The 21,267-nt window shown below is 35.8% G+C and overlaps 1 protein-coding gene across 6 annotated transcripts in view; it reads left to right on the top strand.

Annotated features, from left to right (window-relative positions):
• The window catches only part of Pcdh7 (protocadherin 7), a 421,730-nt gene that overhangs the window by 52,678 nt on the left and 347,785 nt on the right, over positions 1-21,267 (top strand). Inside the window, exon 2 of one of the 6 annotated variants that reach the window (XM_041671586.1) lies at positions 11,849-11,945. The exons of the other annotated variants lie outside the window; for them this stretch is intronic. Within the exon in view, the coding sequence (XP_041527520.1) occupies positions 11,849-11,926 (78 nt within the window). The 3' untranslated portion in view covers positions 11,927-11,945. Of the gene's footprint in view, positions 1-11,848; positions 11,946-21,267 lie in introns of those variants that run through there. 6 annotated transcript variants of the gene reach the window in all.

Raw genomic sequence — 21,267 nt, 5'->3', positions numbered from 1 at the left:
ATCCCTCTCACTTCCTTATGTTCTTTGTGGTTGCTAGTCTCTCTATTTTTCCCTTAGAAAAGATATCATCCAGGAATGCTCTCAGTAGCAAATAATGAATGCACCGTAGTTAAATAGGGGAGGAAGGGAGGCTGCTTTTCCTGTACAGCACAGGTCTGGATGTTGTGACTCGGCAAGCTTGCACTACATTTTCACCCTTTGATTTTTCCTGTCCACAATTTAAAGAATGTGGTTGTCTCTATTTTGTATTGTTTTTTCTTCTAGTAAGGAAAGAACAGTGGACAAAACAGAATGGAAAATCTTCTTTTGGATCCATTTGCTTTCTATTTTGGAAAATAGTGCCTCTTTAAGGACATTTCTATGAATCTTATTGTTGAGACTCACGTACCACAGTTTACCCATGATACAAGCTGGAAGGGAGCAGTCATAATCTCTCTTTTAGTTTTGATGACATAGGAAGGCAAGAGAAAGAATAGTATATGTTCCCCACCTTACTGTGCCTCAAAGTAGAACTCAAGTAGTCTTCCACCAAATGCTGCCAAGGCCTCCCACAACTGTTAGCATCTCTATAGTTCCTTCAGTACCTTTTTTTCTCAATTCAATGACCAGTTTCTTTTAACTCCAGTAATAGGATTGCTTTCTTTCTCTTTTTCTGACCTCTAGAGCCTCTTTCATTGATTTCTTTGAAATTCGTGTCCCTTCAAGTATCCAAGAGGGTACATTCCCAAGAGGATACATGAGAACCTCCTTATTCTCATGTCCTTCCTTGTTTCTGTACCTAAGACTAGAGAGTCCTAGGAAAGCGAAGTTACACAGCAAGTTAGTGAGCTAAAATCCCACTCTGTTCCTCTCAACTATCAGGTCTAGTTTTCCCACAGTATTAATAAATACTGTTTTCACGATCATATACAATGGGAATTTGACACTGTATAAAACAAAGATATACAAAATTTTAACCACTCAATCGTTTTCTCAATGTCAATCATTTACATTTCAGAGAACGTTAACAGTTGATTAGAGAACCTTAGCAGTTGATTAGCCATATGTGGGGCATCAATTCACCCACAATAGCAACAGTGTGCTTGCTGAGTACATGGGACAATACAGAAGCCAGACCAAAAGCGATAGACAAGAAAGAGAGAAACTTTGCTCTGATACAGTTTATGTAGGAAACATGGAACACATGCATTTCCTTTTCTTCAGCCATCAGATATTTATTAAAAGACTTATTCTCAGGGAACTCTCTTAGGCACTCAAGGTTTATTAAAGGAAGAATAAGATTTTTGTTAGCACTGGCAAGTGATGTCAACATTAACATTATATGACCCAGATATACATGCAATGAGAAATCCAGTTAAGACTCTTCCACTGCTTTTTAAATGATGCAAGGTTTGAAATGAATGTGTGTGTGTGTGTGTGTGTGTGTGTGTGTGTGTGTGTGTGTGAGCACTCAGTGGATATACGTCTTAATTTGGGAACTACAGTAATTCAAATGCTTATTTTAATTTATAACATATTCTTTTTGGATGGCTTGCAATGTAGTTGAGTTTTAAAATAAGTCTAGATGTAAGTCTACATTTATTGGATTGAATTCTAACAACTTTGACTCCCTCCACCTTTATTCCTTTGCTTTATTGAATTTAACTTGAATGAAATCTTTTATTTGTCTAAGTCTATTTCTGTCTAGTAAGGAAGTTGAAATTGATCATGCCTTGACTTTGTGGGCCAGCAGAGAACCATGACATTCCAGGGTATTGATTTTGTGGTGTTAAAGGGTGACAGATCCAGTGTTAGAGTGCCAGGAGAGAATTGGGTTTCAGATTGTACACCATAAGCAATCTTGACTGTTGCTGAGCCATGACTAGCTTTTTAAGGCAATGGATACAATTGCAATACTTACATAGTTTGGATTGCATATGCTTAGAAATATTAATTTCAGCCAAAATTGTGTAAAAACATTTTTGAAATAAAAAGTTGCATGCGCAATGTGAATCTTCTTTAAATGTGTTCAGCTTGGAACATATGTTTGTGTGTGTGTGTGTGTATCCTGAATATATATTTTATGTTAAAAACATAGGGTAATTCTTTCAATCAACATGGCTGATTCTTCCTAAAGCACGTTACTACATATGGACATTGCTTGGAAATGACAAGTCTTGTTTGTTCTCACACCATTCATCCTTACATATATTACTTTGATGTTAGTATCTGCTGTTGATTCCCTCATTTGGGTACCACAGGATATGAGTGTATGATATCACACATTTCAGAAAGGCCAGAAGTCTACAAACTTGGTGATTTTTGTTGTCAATGTAGTTGTTTCTTTCTGGGTCATAAAATAATGACAAGTTAAATTATGATGGCTGCTGTAATTTTGAACCTAGAAAAGACAACCACGGTCATCTTTCATTGTCCCATTTTCCCACCAGGATTTGCTTTTATAAATGCAATGACCTTTAGTGAATGCATTGAAAATAACATTTTGATTATATGATAATTGCTCAGAACCTCTACTGAGCTAAGTCCAAGAGTACCTTTCAAACTAATCAGAAATGCATGTGATGCATGGACGTTAGCCAATCCATCATAGTCATCTTTCAATTTTTTCCACGTATTCATCCAAGTTCTCATTCTTGCCTTAGATTCTGACCTGCAAAGAAGAATAGAATGCATTTTATAATATATGTTTGTTCTGTTTCCTAACAACATTAGTATTTTGCTTAAGCAGATTTACTAGGAAATGACAGCTTTGAAAAATTGGACATAGGAGCTGCTGGAAGCATTTCAGTACTAAGCAATCTAAACAGTGCAAAAGGGAAAATGAAATATCAGTGTGTTTTAAAGATGACAGTTCTGTCAAAGATCCTTTTTCACTCCTTGGCTTAAAACAAATGGAGTAAATCAAGATGGTATCTGTTCAAAATGAGCATGCATCCTCACCAAGAAAGCCCTTCTTCTTAGGTATATCTGTTCAGATGTAGGAGAGATTGTTATTCTCTTGGTTAGGTTTTTGTTTTGGTGAATTTTGAGGTCCTGGGATTTTATAAGAATAGAGTACCCTTGAGAGGAGAGGAAAACACATTATACTTATGCCTCTTAATATATATTTATGAGCACATATCAATATTCATAAATATAAGTATTACTGTAATATGAAGTGTGTGTGTCCTCATGCATGCTTGTGTGTTTGTATGTGTGTCCATGTGTATGTGTGTGTGTTTGTTTAAAGGAATGGAAGATGAAGACAGATGGAGGGATGGAGAGAAAGAAGGAGAGAGTAAGAGATCCTTTCTTGTAAGAGAGTAAAGCAAGAAGATCATAAGGTTGAAGTTAGCCTGGGGGGCATAGTGAGGTCACGTATAAAACAAAACAAAAAATAAAACAATAATAGCAAGTTTTTAAAAAAAACAAACCTACGTTTAGATTTCAAACTGCTTAAGGGTATATTAAAAAGTATGGATCTTTAAAAACATTTTTTTTTTTTTTTTTGATTTGGAAAGGCAGAGCAAGTGTGACAATAGCTGCCTTTAAGCAAAAATTCCGCAGCAACTGGAGAGGCAGTGGAGTGTAGAGTGCATAAGAGTACAGAGATTAGAGGAGACTTCCTGGACTTAAAATTCCACTGCTGCCATGCTTTGGGTCTGCAGTGTGGCCAAGTTATTTTCTCAGCGCTGAGTCCTTTCTTTGTTCTTTGTGATTGCTGATAGTATCTGTTTCCTACTGACCTTGTTCATTGGCCTGGCATTCTGGAAACACCCAGCAGAATGCTAGTTTTTATCACTAATTCAAAACTCTTTCCAAGTGAGAAGGCCAAGAATGGCCGCAGAAACTTTATGAATTAATTCAGAGCAGCAAATAAATGTTCACAAAATCTTCAGTTTCTGTAAAACGGTTTCTTTCAGGAAAGTTATACATGAGTGTTGGCCAATGTCATTTTTTTTTATAGAAGCACAGTTGATTATAATTGAATAGAGGATATACATATTCAGCAATGGATTTTAGATATTCGACTAGAATATCTAAAAATATCTAGAAATTCTGTATCTAAATTCCACAGGCAATGAATGGGGATATTTAAAGTTCATAGGATATCCCCAGATTTTCTGTTAAAGAGAGGTGTCCTGTAAATGCTTATATATTTTAATTATTTCTTCTTTACACTCAAAGTAACAATTGGTATGGTCATCATATTAACTTTCTGAAATGGCTTTCATTTATTTCTTTGTTCACTTGTGGGCATAATTTGCCCCGTATTAAAAAGGTACCCCCTAATATAACTTTATCTGCATTTTAACTTAACATGTTCCATGATAAAGATTGATTTACCATGACATGCACTAAAAGCATCCTCATGTGATTTATTTATACATTTTACCTCATTTCAGAGCTCTTCAGCATTTCCTATTAATAGGATTGTCATTTTTATGTATGGATGGATTCTTGGTATAGTTTGGCTTTGAGCCATAATGTTATCTATCCTTTTAACTGTTTGGAAACGTTGGCTTATCTTCATTGCATTAGTGCAGGCTCAATTTTGTTTCAAGTCCTAGATGACAAAGGTCACTTCATTAGGCCCCTCAATTGCCTTACTTCCCTGCAGTCTTCAAGTATCTTATACTAAGCATCATAAAAAAAAAAAATGTTCTGCTTCCATTAACAAAAAGTGAGCAGGGAAGAAAAAGCCAATTATTTGCAGCACATAAAATCCTTATGATAATTTGGTAGACTTTAATTAAACTAATACATCACACTGCACTTATAAAGACAAAGGAGAAAAAAAGAAAAGAACGTAATCCTTTTTTTCCTGTTGAGACACACCATATTGCTTTGTGATTAAGTGCTTTAAGCATTGTGACCTATTTTAAAATCTAAGATTTGCAGTCCTTTTTATACAATATTAAACATATTAAAAATTCGATGCAATATTGATTAGAACCATGCCCTCTACAAAAGCTTGAAATGAAGCTATATTAGAGCTTGACTTAAAAGTAATTCATATTAATTTCTAATGATTTTTAAACTCTTCAAAATAAAAATTCTAAAGAGCCATCCAAACACAGACCTATCTCCTATCACAATGTATGCTGTTTTGCCATTTTACATTTATTTTATGTTTTGCATTGCAGTCTTTTGGATAAGCCCGCTGGCGTTATTAGCATAAAGTCTACTGTAAATCATAAGAATTCTTTATATCACAACTAGAGTTACTGGGATTAGAGACATTTGGTTTTTATTTGAGCAACCTCATTCTGAAATCCTCAGCTTTTCCGAGATGTAGTTTTATAATTTAAATGGAAATAAACACTGACCTGAAGGTGAGGATTGATCACAAGGATGACTATGGGTTCTTTGTGGGTTTGTTAGTGTGTGCAGTATCTGTGCATGAAGTGTGTTCATGCAGAAGAGTGCATATGCAAAGTACAGAGTGTTCTGCTCTATCACTTTTTCCCATAGTTCCTTGATATAGGGTTTCATATTGAACCTGAATGGAGGTCGTGATGGCCAATAGTGATCCTCTGGTCTCTCTCCCCACTATACCACCGTGCTGGGCTGTAAACACAACCACAGGCATTGCCCAGCTTTTCACATACATTTGGGGATTTGAACTCACTCTGGTTCTCAGGATTGGGCAGCAGGCACCATTACCACTAATGAATCTCCCAAACTCTGAAGGCATTTAATTTTAGTCCTAAATCTTTAATGTTTTATTGAGTTGACTTTGGCACCTCTCTGGACTTCAATAATTGTTACTGGTAAAATGTGTCATCTAGTAAAAGAAAAAACAGCCTCTTTATCTTTGAGATTACATTTCTTCTATATGTTTCTTATTGATATAGTGTATCTTTGTATACTGAAAGTACTATTTAAATCCATGCATGTATTGATATGCATATATTAAATCAAGGTCTTATTACGTAGGAAAGTATTTATTGAAGAGTCTTGTAATTTTTAACTGCAATAAGGCATAGATTTTTGAGACTGGTAAACTACAAGCCAAATTAAAATAGAATCATACTCAATTTTTACCTACTAAACAGACCACATAATCCGTGTGCAAAATTTTACATTTTGAGCCAACATTTTCTGTAAGCTCAAAGCTGGCTGGTTAGCTTTGGTTTTCTTCTGAAAACACAACGTTTTCAAGCTACAGTGTTATCTTGTGTTTCCTTTGTTTTCTCGTTACTGGGTCAGACTCAGTTGACTAGGACTCCCCAAGCATCTCACCATTTTTCCAGACAGTCTAGTTCCAGTGGCATTTGAGGACAGCAGAGCATCCTCTTGCCATCTTCTCATGAGTGTCTCTTCCTTTTTTTTTTTTTTTGAGTTATTGTTGCTTTGGCACACAAAGATTAGCTTGCGCTGCTGTTGTGTCCAAGGGTTACCAAAACTGTTGGTCTGAAGAGGATAATGGTGATAATATAAGCTGGTATCATTTTACTTTTTACCAGGAGCTTCAAGAACACCGTGAGCTTTTGAATACATTCGTATTAAAATTTAATCCCGTGCAAATGAAACTGTAAAGCGGTGACCCCTCTTATCATTTTTTAGTTATATCGTGCTTAGCAGTAGTGGAATTAATCTCTATCACTTCGGAATTCACAACATTTTTTCTTTGAAATTGTTATTAAAATTTATAATTCAAAGAAAAAGAACTACATGGGAAATACTTGAATATTATAGTAAAACAGAAATGAATTTTGCATCACTTTGCTTTTCCTTAGCAAGTAGTTTAACTGTATGTATTATCTCTAGAGTTCTTGACATGTTGTCTATATATGATGTTCAGGAGGCTAGGCTTTAGTTTCTCACTGCCTGTGACTTCATCTCTTATCTTCCTTACCAATTGCTTTTCTCCAAGACAATTCTTTCCCTGTCCTTGGGCTGCTAGCTGAGTCAAGTTTAAGGTTAGTCATTCCACAAGCTCATTTCCCACTGCCCCCGCCAGTCCTCTTCTGATGGTTTGGGTCTCTCAGAAGCTCACCTACTTGGTTTTCATCTTCCTCTCTCCTTGGTTGCAAAAGCATTCATATTTACGTTTCTGTGGCTTTCTTTAAAAGATTTTTTTTTTTTTTTGAAAAGAAGTTCCCTCTGAACTGGGCTGGTCTCTTGGGATGCTATCTATTTCTTTCTATGTTCGTACAAGACTGGACTTTATAGACTTAGGCATTGTTGCTGACACTGAAATTCTATAATTCTAATATGAAGCCAAGTCAATCAATATTGATTGCTTGACTCTCCAACCCAAGGAATTCTTTTATTAGGCTCCAAGTCATTCACACTCTGAAAGCAAGAGCAAGCAACTTCAGGTGGGGAATGGGTATATATTACTATGGCATTTCCTTTTTTGGTTGATTCAGTAACCAATGGTAAAAAAAAAAAAAAAGACTTTTGTTCCTTAGCAATGTCAAAGCAATACAGACAAATGTGACTTTGTGTGTATATGTGCGCACATGCCTCACACATGTAAATGAGCTAATAATGATTAGTATGATAAACACATAAACTTCGGGAAGTCAGCATAACATATTCTTTTATAATAGTTTAGGAAGTATAAATTTTTGCTTATTATTTATTAAACCATGCCACAATAGAGGCATTTATGATTGTAACACACTTGTCTATTTTTTTAAAAATCAGAATTAAACAGTAATTTATGTGCAAACAGTGTAGTGAAAATGGATTTGACTAGGAGTTCCAAATCCTGATTTAGGTTCCCGAGTTTATCCGTATGCAATTTTATATAAGAATATATCTGTCTCTTGGCTCCACTTTCTTCAACATGAAGTGATCAGAGTTCAGATTGCTGCTTCAGAAAGGCTTTGTAAGGTTAAATGATATTTTAATAAACATTTTTTGTGAAGAAAAATGTCTTTCTTCATATTTTTGGAGGTTTATAAAAGAATATATGATATATACGTTACATGATACAGGATCTTTCATGAGGAAATAAGTCAAAGAAACAGGGAGACATTTTTATGGTTAGATTTCACAAGTGGAGAACCATTGTGAAGCATGTTGGAACAGGGCGTCTGAAGCAACGGTTATGCACAGATAGGAACATAGCATGGCCGGTTTGTGTAGATGCACAAGTGGCCCTGTGTTGCCATAGATGAGGAAATTCTTTTCCTACAGGTATACACACTTCTGCTCCACAAGTCTTTCAAGAGGTAACAGATGACCTATTTCAGGGAGAAAATGGTGAGGGACCCTCTGCTGCTTCTTTTGCTCAACTGTCCTTAGTGTGCCTTGTGTTGGGGTCCTAGATGCCAACTCCATCCGTTCTTCATGGGTGCCACAGTCCCTAATCACCATCACTGTTGACAGTTTTTGTAATTATTTATATAGATCATAAGACAAGATCAAATTACTACCGAGAATTACCTTTTTATTGTCCTTCAACTATCTAAATCCTATGTTTAGTGTATTTCTTCTTTTCCAATTAAAGTAGGTTTTAATATTCAAACATATAATAAACTTCCTGTTTTAAGGGGCTGTGCTTCTTCCTTACCATGCCGGAAATTGAATTCCTTATTGGTCAGTCATGTTCTCAAATATTAGTAACAACGTCAGTTTCTAGATTGCAGAACTTAGAATGAACATATTCTTTGTGTTTTGGAATACAGTCTGCCTTTTATGAGATGCCTCTCATTTTTTCCTCGATTTGAACATCACTCAAGGAAAAATAATGCATATTCATAAGAGTTATTTTACATGTTGCCAATTATATGCAAGCACATTCAACAGACACGTGCACTTAATCTTCTCCAATTACATAGGCACATGATTAGAATTGAGGCATACCTAATGAAAGTAAGTAGAAAAATACATATTCTTTCACAGAGTATATATACATACATATATATGTGTATACATACATATACATGTATATATATATATATATATATATATATATATATATATATATGTGGAGTTCTGCATTTTCTTATACCTAGATCTGCGTCCTCTTGCTAGTCTCCGAGTACTTCAGTTTCCCTCTCCTGGCACTTGTCACTATTGTCCTGGGAGCACAAGAAAAGGGAGAAAGTCAGTTGTGGAACTCAACTACTATGAAATAACTTCTGTAAATTACATTCCTTGATTAGTTAATTGGTCATTTAGTTAGGGAATGAAAGGTTTGTGATGTAGTGATAGTCTCATAGAAAAGGGTGTGTGTGTGTGTGTGTGTGTGTGTGTGTGTGTGTGTGACTTGTTGCCTGAGCGGTAGAAATGAATTGAGGTGTGAGGTTGGAAGGTGAAGACACAGACCATGAATCTACAACTTTACCTGAATTGGACCTGACTGAAAGATTGGTCGGGTCTGATTTATTGACGCCTATATCCTTAGTAGTGGTGATCTGAAAATTACTTCCAGGGCAATTCTAATTAGGTGTTTCAAATCAAAGCAAACACATCCTGGAAACATACATTTCTATTCCGATCCACACCAACATAGTTTTCAGAATTGTGATTCCTAAATGATTCTCTGTGGGCTCAATGAAGGATTTGAAATTTGATATACTGTTTTGCTTCAAAACAGTAATTTTGAAACATGAAGTAAGAACCTGTTTTTCCTGACTCTGGTGAAAGGTGAATAATAGTATACAGTTGTGCTTTTCCATGCATCTCAATCTAAAACCACAAACAGCTCCTCACAGCTAGTTAAATAGTGGAACAGTTCTGAGTAACATTTTAATAAGGGGATTTCATTATCTTACATGACAGGATGGTGCATATATTATTTAAATGTCTTATACTCCTGGATATGATTATAAGTTGAAACTATAAGTCAGCTTTAAAAATAAAACATTCAACATTTTGACTCTTCGGATTTGTATTTTTTAAATGTTTCATTTATTCACTCATTTCTTAAAAGCTTTGCAGAAAACTTTGCATAGATCATACCTTTAGAGGAAAATAAATTACTTTCACATGGAAAAGAGAAAAAGAAGCTTAATGATATTTTTGTATTTTCAGACTAAACTTAAATATAAAAATTGGAGACAATAATGTACTGGCAAAGTATATATCATTTGCTACCATTCAGAAGAGCTGTGTTCTAAGATCAAAAGTTCTACAACAAATAATATAAAGGCAGGATGTCCACACAATTTTAAAATTTCAAAATTGCATGCATGGTATCAGAGAATAACAGATAATTTGATTTGCTTAATTATTAATTCCCAAAAATACATTCGTTCATTAACACAATTTATTACCTACCAATCATGTGCAGATTCAGGAAAAGAACACATAGAGTGAACATGAAGTCTACCCTCAGGGATGACAATGTAGACTTGAATATGATAGAAAAATTAAATGAATAACTGCAAAACAGTTAAATGTTTCATAAGCACTATGTATGCATGTCACATATGTGGAGGACACAGAAGAGTCAGATGGAATGTTTTTCATGCTTTATGCTGATGTGATGGGTGCAAGTTAATTTGAAAATAGAATATAAACTGAAATATTCCAACTACCTTGAGTAAAAAAGCCTGAATTAAACGTATACTGATAGGCATCCTGTGAAACGAGATATCGTATATCTGATGTAATTTTACGATTCAGATCATATTTACTTGTGACATGATTATGCAATAGATCAAAGCCTAAAATTTATTAACTTTTAGAGTTACTAGAGAAAATAATTTTCATAATAGATAATATTTAATAAGCAATTATGACATTTTTAAGGCTGCTTTCACGTATATGGCTAATAAGGATAACTCACTACTAAGAGCATTTCTCAGAGTTAAGCCTTCCTCTCAAATAATTAACTTTCAAATTAGTCATTTTATTATACTATCCACTTTTATAAATAAGTCAGTAAGCATTCAGGGGGAAACAACAGCTACTTCTTTCTGGTTTGTCTTTGCACGCAGGTATGTTGTGACCTTGGAATTTAAATTGAAGATTTTTGTCTCTTTATCCTGATTCTTAAGCACTTTGAGTCATGAACTTCATTCATCGGTTTACATGCTGAAAATGACATGATCCTTTTTGCAATTTTCAGGCTTACTAAGGATTTTACTGTCATCATTTGTAACATCAAACAAAAAAATGCTTTGTGTTATTTCTGGCATAGAAAGCGAAAAATAAAAATAGCCCATTGATTGGTCTCAAGTTCAGAATAATACTTAACACCATTTAAAGCTTACATTAGCTCCAAAATATTTTGAATGCATATGCATCTCCACTTCTACTTCTACAAATTAGATCCAAAGGCAGGAAGCACAGCTTGACAGCAGTCATGACTTTGAAGCAGAGAGTCGTTCGTGTTTACCAGAGATCAGCAGTCCATTTTTGCATCGCATGTAAATTGCTAGGCTTCTATGGAGAGAGAGTGAGCTATCTCATGATTTCATTTGGAGACCAAAACTACTTGAAGGGTGTGAACGTTTAGATCTAGCTCCCATCCATGACACTTCATGGATGTGTAAGTTAAAAGCATCTGCAGCATAATTGCCATATCACTCTATTCCGATTACAGAATACAGACTCTGCACTCTCCATCTTCCCTCCCGTTGACATTTCATAGCCTTGAAAGGCCTGAACCCTGAAACACAATTAACTCAATGATTCTTATACAAATCAAACACTTCTTGTCAGGGATAGCATCCTTGGGACTCGCCAGCTCTATTGATTTAGGTGCCCCCAGGGTTGTTAATTGTAGTGAGAACTGCTATGTCTCTGTGACTTCTGAAAAAGGCCGTGACCAATGCAAGCACATCTTTAAGAAGGATAGAATACCATTAGCTGAGACATGCAGTTCAAGCTTTGCAGCTAGGCTGGCAAAATCCTACTCACATCCCTGTAAAGCAGACATATATGTTTGTATTTTTTGTAGGTGGATACAGTGCAGACCACGAACCCACCTGGCCACATTGAGGAATCGTGTAAAATCAATGTATGTGCTCGTAAGTGAAATACATGTTAAGTTCCAACTCAATATGTTGGATACTAATAGACTTGGAAATTGTAGAAAGAAATTGATTCCCAAGGGGCAAGATCACCAGCTCATTTAAAGTGAAGTCCTGATTTTGAAGAACACACACACACACACACACACACACACACACACACACACACAATCTGCTAAAAGAAATCAAACTGTACTTTGCAAACATGACTGAAAACAATAAAGGTCTGAATATGGACTTAAACAGGGATGTGAGAGAGGTTTTGCAATCTTTTCAATCGCATGGTGGAGAGACTCAGATGTCGTCAAACTCAGGAGTGTGAAAAGAAGATCAGGAGGTCTTTTCTTCACTTGCAGTTGAATGGAATCAAGAGTGGCCATATCCATCTCCTCCTGTTTCACCTTCGTAATGTGGAGACTACTAAAAGATGTTTCCTTTGCCTTGCTTTAACTCCTTGGATGCATTATATAGAAATCATCAGGGCCTTTGCTAGATCAACAAAGAAGTGGAAGTGTATACCTCAGGACTTAATTCTAAAACTTAGACAATGTAATGCTGTTTAATAAGGCTATTTAATGATGATGAAGAAGAAGTACCATTGTCAATCAGGGAAAGTGAGGAACTGGGGATTTGAGAGAAAATGCAATTTAGGTCATTCTGGTACCCACTGAACAAGATTTCTGAGGTTGTAGAAACAGATGACAGATCATGCCATATTATTTATTTTTCCCACAATTTCCCAATGAGTTTAGGATGATTAGCCACCTAAGTGTTCAAGGAATACAGGGCCATTATGTCAATATCCCAGAAACTGGCCTTTTAAACTTGTAGTCCTAGTTATTCATGTGGGTAGAGGAGAGCCTTTTAATATAAAAACATACAAGGATGAGCTGCATGCAAGAAGCTCTTTTGCATTATTGTTACTTCATCACTGGAAGACACTGTATAAATCTACAACCTAATTTTCTTAGCATTGTGAATGTAGATTTGTGTGTGTGTGGAAGGAGATAAAATTTAAGCAGGTACATTTCCACTTTGGTCTGTGACCTAGAATGACAAGAGGTAGCATCAACTGTCCTAAGCGTTTTCATCTGCTACTACTAACGATTATTATTCACAAAGCAAGTGTTTCTAAAATAGGATGACTACTGCAGAGTTTCTCCAATTAAATATGATATTTGATGTGATTGAGCCATTTATACTAAGATGGTACTGATGTCTGATAATAATGAGTAGAGCTCATGTGAAATTAGTGTGCAGACAGTTGGAAATGCATTTCATACTCCTTCAGGCTGTTTCCTTCCGTGACAGGACGCGAATGAATCATGGATGCTAATATAGCAGGGCGTACAGAAATTTTTGTTTCTCAATTATAGTTTTTTATTCTGTCAGTAGGTTATGCGCATTTATCTCTTCCATTTGTTCAACCTAAAATATGTAACAAATAATTTATGTAAACATAAATCAAGTAATATATATTTGAAACAAATGAACATATGTTTTGTAGTCACCATGTGCCATAAAATTTTGAAACTACTGTCCTTTAGTATTTTTATTTATTTCTCCTTATATTGCTGATTAATTTTATAGTTGAATTTTTACCTCTTCTTTCTATGTGACAATCAATTGCAAATGATTCTCTTATCTATAATGTTACGGGGGGTTGCCTTTATTTATGCTATTATAATAAACTATAAACCAAACTGTATGATTCTATTGTACTCAATATTTTTGTGACCAATACAATAAATGAAAACTACTTAATGACATGCCTACGATTCTTATGTCAATAGTCCTGAAAAGCACATTGATACATACAACATGTTCAGCTTATTGGTCTTTAGAGGAGAGTAAAGAGCTTAGACCCTGAAGATTTAAGATTTTTTATATTTTTAATATATATATATATATGTATAATGACATTATATCCCCCCTCCCTTTGTCCCTTCAACATGTCCCTTGTAACCTCCACAGCATTCCTCCCATGTTTTCCTCACCCCTGTGTTTCCCTTTCTAATTGATAGCCTTTTTTTTTTTGATTATCCTTGTTACTTGTAAATATAGATATACAAATACATAAAAACATCCTGTTTAGTCTGTTTTTCTTATTTGTGTGTGTCTTCTCAGGACTGAATCTTTGTACTGTATAACCATTGAAGGCATGTGTCCTTGAGGGATGCTAGTTGTCCCTTTCTTAGCAGTCATTAGTTGTCTATACTTCTTTGTCTCGTGGTAGGATTCCATGAGGTTCTGCCCCTTCTACCAGAAGGTATCTATTGATATGGACATTGTTTAGCCCTTGTTTATGAAGCCATTTCTAGGAGATAGTCTCATAGCAAACTTTCTGGTCTTATAGATCTTACAATCTTTATACCCTCTTGTCTGCTACGTTCTTTGAACATTAGTTGTTTTATAGATGTGTCTGTTGGGACTGGGTTTCACGTAGTCCATCAATCTATGCAGTAAAAGGAAACTGTCCTGAAAATTTGAAAATCTATGTTTGATTTTGCTAGTGATTCTGCCAAATCTGAGAAACTCTGCTTTGACATTCAAATTCAAATAGGCTTTTGACTGATACCATCAATAAATTAATTTTAACTTTAATTTCTATAATTTTATAACTTACAGGTTTTATAAACTGATACTTCCTACTGACACCATTACTAATAAAGAATGATCTTTGATATAAAGAGAATCATATGTAATCTTCCACTTTATGACCAAGAATACAACCCCCCCCCCCGACTTTAAGACCAAGGCAATAAATTTACAGTTGTTGCTGCTGAGTTCTTGATTTAATCAAAAGGAAACATGCTATTGCATTAAATAATTATTTTCTGGGATCAATAGATTCCCTCTAATTCAACTGAGGCAAGTAACACCCAAGTACAAAATCATTTCCTTTACAACAGAGAAAGCCATTTTGTTCTGCCTCAAGTTGAATGCAGGCACTGGCAGAATATAAGAGAGAGAGAACCAGTTTTTCTTGCTCTTTACCCCCTAAGGATTGATCTGCACATAAAGGTCTCCATGACTTCAAAGGCATTCCTGGACTTGGATCAGGCTGGTTGAGTTCAGAGGAGAGGCAGACACTAGCTAGCCCCTGATGTTTATTGCTGTGGGCTCTTTCATCTAATGGTAATTCTTTGCTTAGAGGAAGCAACCACAGACCAAGGAGTCTTGTGACTGTTAAAACTTCAAGATTAATGTTTAGTTGCAAAGCACCTTACACAGAAAACAGTCCTTCCCTTTTACTTTCCTGCTACCAGCCAACCATTGAAGTTCCAGGAAACCGTAGGAAAGAAAATGAAAACAGAGCTAGTATAGATGTCATGTTTTTTTTTTTTTTTTTTTATTTCTGTGCGCTGACTTGTAAAGCAGTACTGCTTTCACAATCATAGAGGTGGCAGGGCTCACAGCTTCTCTCTTTTGCAGAGAATTAGCCAATTGTACACCTTTTTTTCCAATTTAGCTTAATTTCAAATCAATTATTTTACAATTCATATAGACAATAAAATTTAACCTATCACATTAGTTGATTTGACAAGATTAGCAGTGGGGGGGGGGCATTGCAGATGCCCTCTCTGCCTCCAGCTTCTGAGAATCTCCTATGCCACTTTCTAAGAATTTTAGAGCTTCTTCTCTTTGCTCTCTTTTGCTCATTGAAGAGTGTTGTGTAAATGCCAGGGCAGCTGGGAATGAGAATCATCTCAAAAGCTGCATGCAGATCAGATTTTCACATGAATAAAAATTTCACTAAAGTAAAATTAGAAAACATTAAATTAAGGATTATAATGCTGGCTTTTCATCTTAACCTTTATTTTTCTTAAAGAATTTGATGCTGTTTAGTTTACAGCCATGTGTTGATAAAAAAATTCATTGACAACTGAATGGATATTAGTATTTTTCAGATCACTTTTGAAACAAAAGTTACTAAAAGTCACCTCCATCCTGGTGCTGTATTAATTACTCTGTTTATTTTTACCAACCTCATAATGAAGATACTAGTATTGTCATTATACCTATCATAGGGCTGGGAAAATAAGACAGTTTCACTTGCCAAGTAGAGGTAAAAAACTAGCAGGAGATAGAGCTGGGCTGTATTTCTACTCTGACTTAATGGGTCACACTGTGGGTCTCAAGGCTTTAAGGCCCCCACATACTGTAAAACAATGATATGAGTTTGTTGAGTTGTGTTGGGGTATAGAGATGAATTTTTGGTTCCTTAGATCACAGATCTATCAGCATGAGATGGATGGAGTCAAGCTGCCTGACTTTGACTTAAACAGAATTCTGAGGTTCTAGCATACAGAAATATTTGTTAAAGATAGACTCCGATGTAAATGATCTGCTTTAAATACTGTAGACAGGAAAGAAGGGAAATTCTTTTCCAATTTACTTGCTTTGTGGGCTAAACATATGTGACTATAAATATGTAGCTTTACGTTGAAACATTTTAAAATGCAGATTTTGCTTCGAGAATCTGGGCGGACTGGAGAAAATGATAACTATATTCCTTAAGGAAGTAGAGTTCACAGGGCAATGGGGAATCTGTGCCGGCACTTGCAGTGCTGCACAAACAGTGGCTCAGAGGTCAGTGCTCTGAAGTCAGAGAGCCTCGGTTCGCAACATTGCTTCCCAACTGACTATTTGCACAAATCCACCCCTCTCCTTCCATTTACTCATAAACAACATTACGAAGTTAACAATGCTGGGTCATAAATTAACGATGATTACTGTAGCCCCCCCCCCCCCACACACACGTGCCATACTATGAACTAATTCAAGGTTTTCAATCATTCATTTTCTTATCAGTGCTTTTATAATTGATGTCTGAATGTGTTAGAGTGGAGGTGGCAGGTATTTGTGAGTCAAGAAAGAGCTAATATCATTCTCAAAAAGGCAGATGAAAACTCCTAGAGCAACTCAGCAGGGCCAGGCAGATTGAGTGTTTCTAGGGAAATTTATCAGTTTCTGGTGTGCTCTGTGAGCTATGGTTTTTGCAAGCACAGACAAGTTAGAGTGAAATGGGGAAGCAGGGATCAAGACTTTGTCTAAGCCAAAGATGAATGTTTTCAAATAGAATGTTTGAAGACCCTCTTACCTGCAGGCACACGGGCATAGACTTTCCTACTGATATCACTATCATAAAATGAAAAATTATTTACAAAGTATAATAAAAACTAACGGTACAGTGGTTTACACCACCACTAAACAAGGGTGTTATTTGTGTTATTTTTGAAAATGTCCAAGAAATATCTATTTTATTAAAAAAATTATTTTGAAAAGTATTAAAGACCAAATGTCTTGCATTTATTAGATGACAAGGTTTGAACACTCAAAATAGAAACAAAATACATGCCTGGGCCATTGAATTGTAATTGAAGCTCCATGATTACTTGAGCTCTGGAGAGGATAAAACAAATGCCACAACCTTCATGTTCACCTATTTAAAACCCCTTCTTCAATAACGTAAGATGATTAGTAGCTCTACCTGGAAATGCTGACCTCAGCCATGGTGCTGTAGTAGTCTTGAAGCACATCACATCACTTGTGAAAACAGGAGAAGATGCTATTTTGAGTTCATATCGCCGTTCAGGAGTGGAGTGTTTGAAAAGAAACAAGGCCAACTCAGGAATTTTATTAGACTGCAAGCTTGAGAAATTTTTGCTGTTTCAGTGATAGAGCTGAACCCTGTGTATTTTATGGACATCCACAGCAGCATAACAACAGATCCTAAGTTGTTTTCTGTGGATTTTTAATGGAGAATTTTCATTACTGTGATTTAAAGGAATCACCTATTACTTCTGTCCTCAGATGTTAAGGGTTAAAATCCATTTCCCATTTTGAGACCGACCCAAGTGCTCTTGCAACTACAGTTCAGCCGATTTTCTAATTGCTGCTGTCCAACTGTGTTGGTGAAAAGTCTGCCCTTGTGGGATCTAAGTGGGTTCCAGGCCTCTGGTCTATCTTCTTTCCTGTGTGTCTAGCTGTTAAAGGGAAGTCAGTACAGGCTTTTTTCTCCCATGAGTGTCACACTCATGAAAGACAGACATTTGGAACATGTATGCTGGAAACGTCAGAAACTGAATTCCTCCTGATAAAGCATTTCAAATGGGCACAGTTAGGATACATGAACTTTCTGGTGACTTAATAGTAAATAAAACTTATGACTTTTTGAACTGAAAGTTGACTGTGATAGTCATGTTATGGAAACAAATGTGTGCAAGAAGAACATTTAAAATATTAAGGAAATAAATCCAGTGAATAACATGGACCCTTTAACAAAAATCTTTTGCTGAAAACTTACAGAAATATCTTACTTTTCACCCTGAGAAGTTGTTACAATTGTTTATAAGGAGAACTTCCAATTAGTCCTCCATATAGAGAGACTGTATTCAAATGAATACCAAGAAATGTACCAACCCACAGGGTCTTTCTTGTCATCTAGAAGCACAGTTTTAATGTAAAGGAAAATGCAGTCTATATCTTGCAGTTGGGCTCTGTAATCATAGGTTGCTGCTCTCTGAGATTAACATTTGGGCTAAAGAGCGTGATTAGAGGATTTCAAATTAGTGGTTACCAAGTTGAAACGACACAAAAGTTAAAACAAAGTAATACAGCAATCTATTTTGTACAATATATTTCTCCTATTTAATTAGCAGCCTAATTAGCATGATGTTTCATGTTGTGACCTAAGCCATTGAACCCTCAAGAGGTTTAATGAAGACAATGAACAACAACAAAAAAATTACACTTCAAGGTGTTGATGAATATGTCATGATGTCACCAGAATTAAAAAATAATTCTTTTTAAAATCCGAGAATGCCCACCACTTTTTCCTTGGACCCAGACCCGACATTGTAAAGAAGCCTCTTTCACAATGTGACATGCGCATGCAGAAACGAAAGGATGTGAACTAACTCTGAGCTGTAGTCAAATGAACCCCATTTTAAATTCTAAGTGACCACAAACCAATGCCTAAAGGATTCTCTTAGATAAAAAGATATGACTCTTGCTGTTTTGAGAGCAAACATGAAAGACAGGTATGAAGATAATCAGATTTTTGAATATATAATGTGATTCACCGGATTCTATTAAGAGTCATTGAAATGATTTACAAAGGGCGGCACTCTGGAAAGTCTAACAGCTCTGCCTTTGGACAGGCTTGAGGGAAGAATGTGATTTAGAAATAATTTACCCTGTGTGTGACATGAAAGGGTCTCTCATCCTCTCTTTTCTCCCCTTTGAGGGTGTGTTCAGATGGTGTGCATTTGTCTCCATTACACGGAATGGATGTATCTACCAATCCTCATGGTCATATGCCAGAAGAGTGGCTCTGGGTTTTCACAGAGGACAGTGACCTTGGTGGTTTTCCTTGTGAGCGCTAAAATGTAGCAAATATTATTGATCATTTCTCATGATCAAATCCATGAAAGAAAAGAAAATATTTCACTATTATGTATTGAATTTTTTTCCCGGGAACTATGTATTTGTAGGAGGCAACCATTGTTGTTGGCAAAACCTACCAGGGCCTTTAATAAGAACTTAAGGTTCTTCTCATTTTTCCCTTATCTATTGCTTTGACCCATATATATTTGACCCATATACTCACATGATCCAACATTTGTTTAGTAGGAATTATCAGAGGTCATAATAATTATTGAAATAGAAATATTATGGATCATTAATTGATGGCATACAGTCAACCAAAGTTTCTATTTTGAGAATACAAATATATTTGACTGATGATATGAAATTTGTTCAGGAAATATTTGGGCTGGGACAAACACAAAGATACACACACACACATATATATGTACATTTGTACACAAATATATATGAAATTAATTGAAAACAAATACTTGTGATATTTCTCAGATCATTTTTGAACTGAAGTCACTAAGACCTTGCCTCATTGTCTGGGGAAAAATGTTTGATTTCGGTTTTCACAGTTTGCTTGTCTGTTCTTGAAAAATTATGGTTCATAGAACTATTGAAGCTAGTGAAGATTTCTTGTCTTCCCAGTTTGAATGAGTTTCCTATTATACTTATATAAAAAAAAATAAATGTGTGTGTGTGTGTGTGTGTGTGTGTGTGTGTGTGTGGTCTTTTGTGAGACAGGGTTTCACTCTGTAGCTCTAGCCTGGAACTCACTATGTGACCTAGGCTGTCCTGGAACTCATTATAATTCTTATGCCTCAGCCTCTCCAGTGCTAGGTTACAAGCGTAAGTCATCAGGCACAGCTATAACTTAAAGACATAATTGGTTCTGGGGATGTAGCTCAGCTGGTAGATTGTCCGGGTAGCATACTACAGTTCTGGGTTTGATTCCTTACCTACAAAACCAGAGCTGCAGCATACAGGCCAAGTATCCAGTATCTGCCAAAGGTTTGACCTAGAATATCAGGAGATTAGAGTTGTCCTGGTCCACAACCAGCTACTGGCCCACTCGTTCTGTGACAAATTCAGTCTCAATGCTTCAAAAAAAAAGACATAATTTATAAATTGAACAAGGAAGAGTTTAGTGTATTGATTGTAGATCAGTCTTTCAGCAACCTTAACCAAACCATTCAGTTCCACTTGTGTTTAAATGAAGATGATAATACACTCATCGTATTATGAAAAATGTGGTTCATAACATTTATATGTATTCACATATGATATATCTACAACTACCTGCCACATCTTAATCAACTGTAAACTAAAGCTGCCTTTAAGAAAGGCTCAGCCAAATGATATAAGGTCCAATCAACTACTTCCAATGAGTTAAGTTTCTGATGAGGTCTGAATGTAATACATAATGTTAATATTACGTACTTGTAAGTGCTATTTGATATAAAGACAAGTCTTAATAAAAATAAATCATACATACTTATACACACAAAAGCCTGTTAACACATCTGTCTATCTGTCCATTCAACAATCTGTCTGCCTATCATCTATCTATCTATCTATCTATCTATCTATCATCTATCCATCCGTCCATCTATCTCTCTATCCATGCATTCATCTACCTACCACTTACTCACCCACCCACTCACCCACCCATATGTCCTTCCCACATCCATTTTTGTTTTATTTGTCAGACAGTCTGTTTGTAGCCGAGGCTGGCTTTAAACCACAGAAATCCTTTGGCCTCAGACTTCTGTAAACTAGGATTATAGGCATGAGTAACCTTAGCCAGGTTTATGTTTAACGGAGGTCTTACCTTAATTATAATCTAGACTGAGATTCCAATAATAGATTGTAACTAGAATGCTAGGGCAAAACCCTGGCAGCAAACATGGGCTGAGATGTGGATGTGTAAATCAAGTAAGACCTTTCCCCCACTAACATGCTCTTA

This window comes from Microtus oregoni, unplaced genomic scaffold (genome assembly GCF_018167655.1).
Source record: "Microtus oregoni isolate MIOR12 unplaced genomic scaffold, Mior012 000021F_ref0000039, whole genome shotgun sequence".
NCBI classification, from domain to species: Eukaryota; Metazoa; Chordata; class Mammalia; order Rodentia; family Cricetidae; genus Microtus; species Microtus oregoni.
The sequence above is the reverse complement of the archived record's forward strand: the minus strand, read 5'-3'. Positions and strand labels throughout refer to the sequence as shown.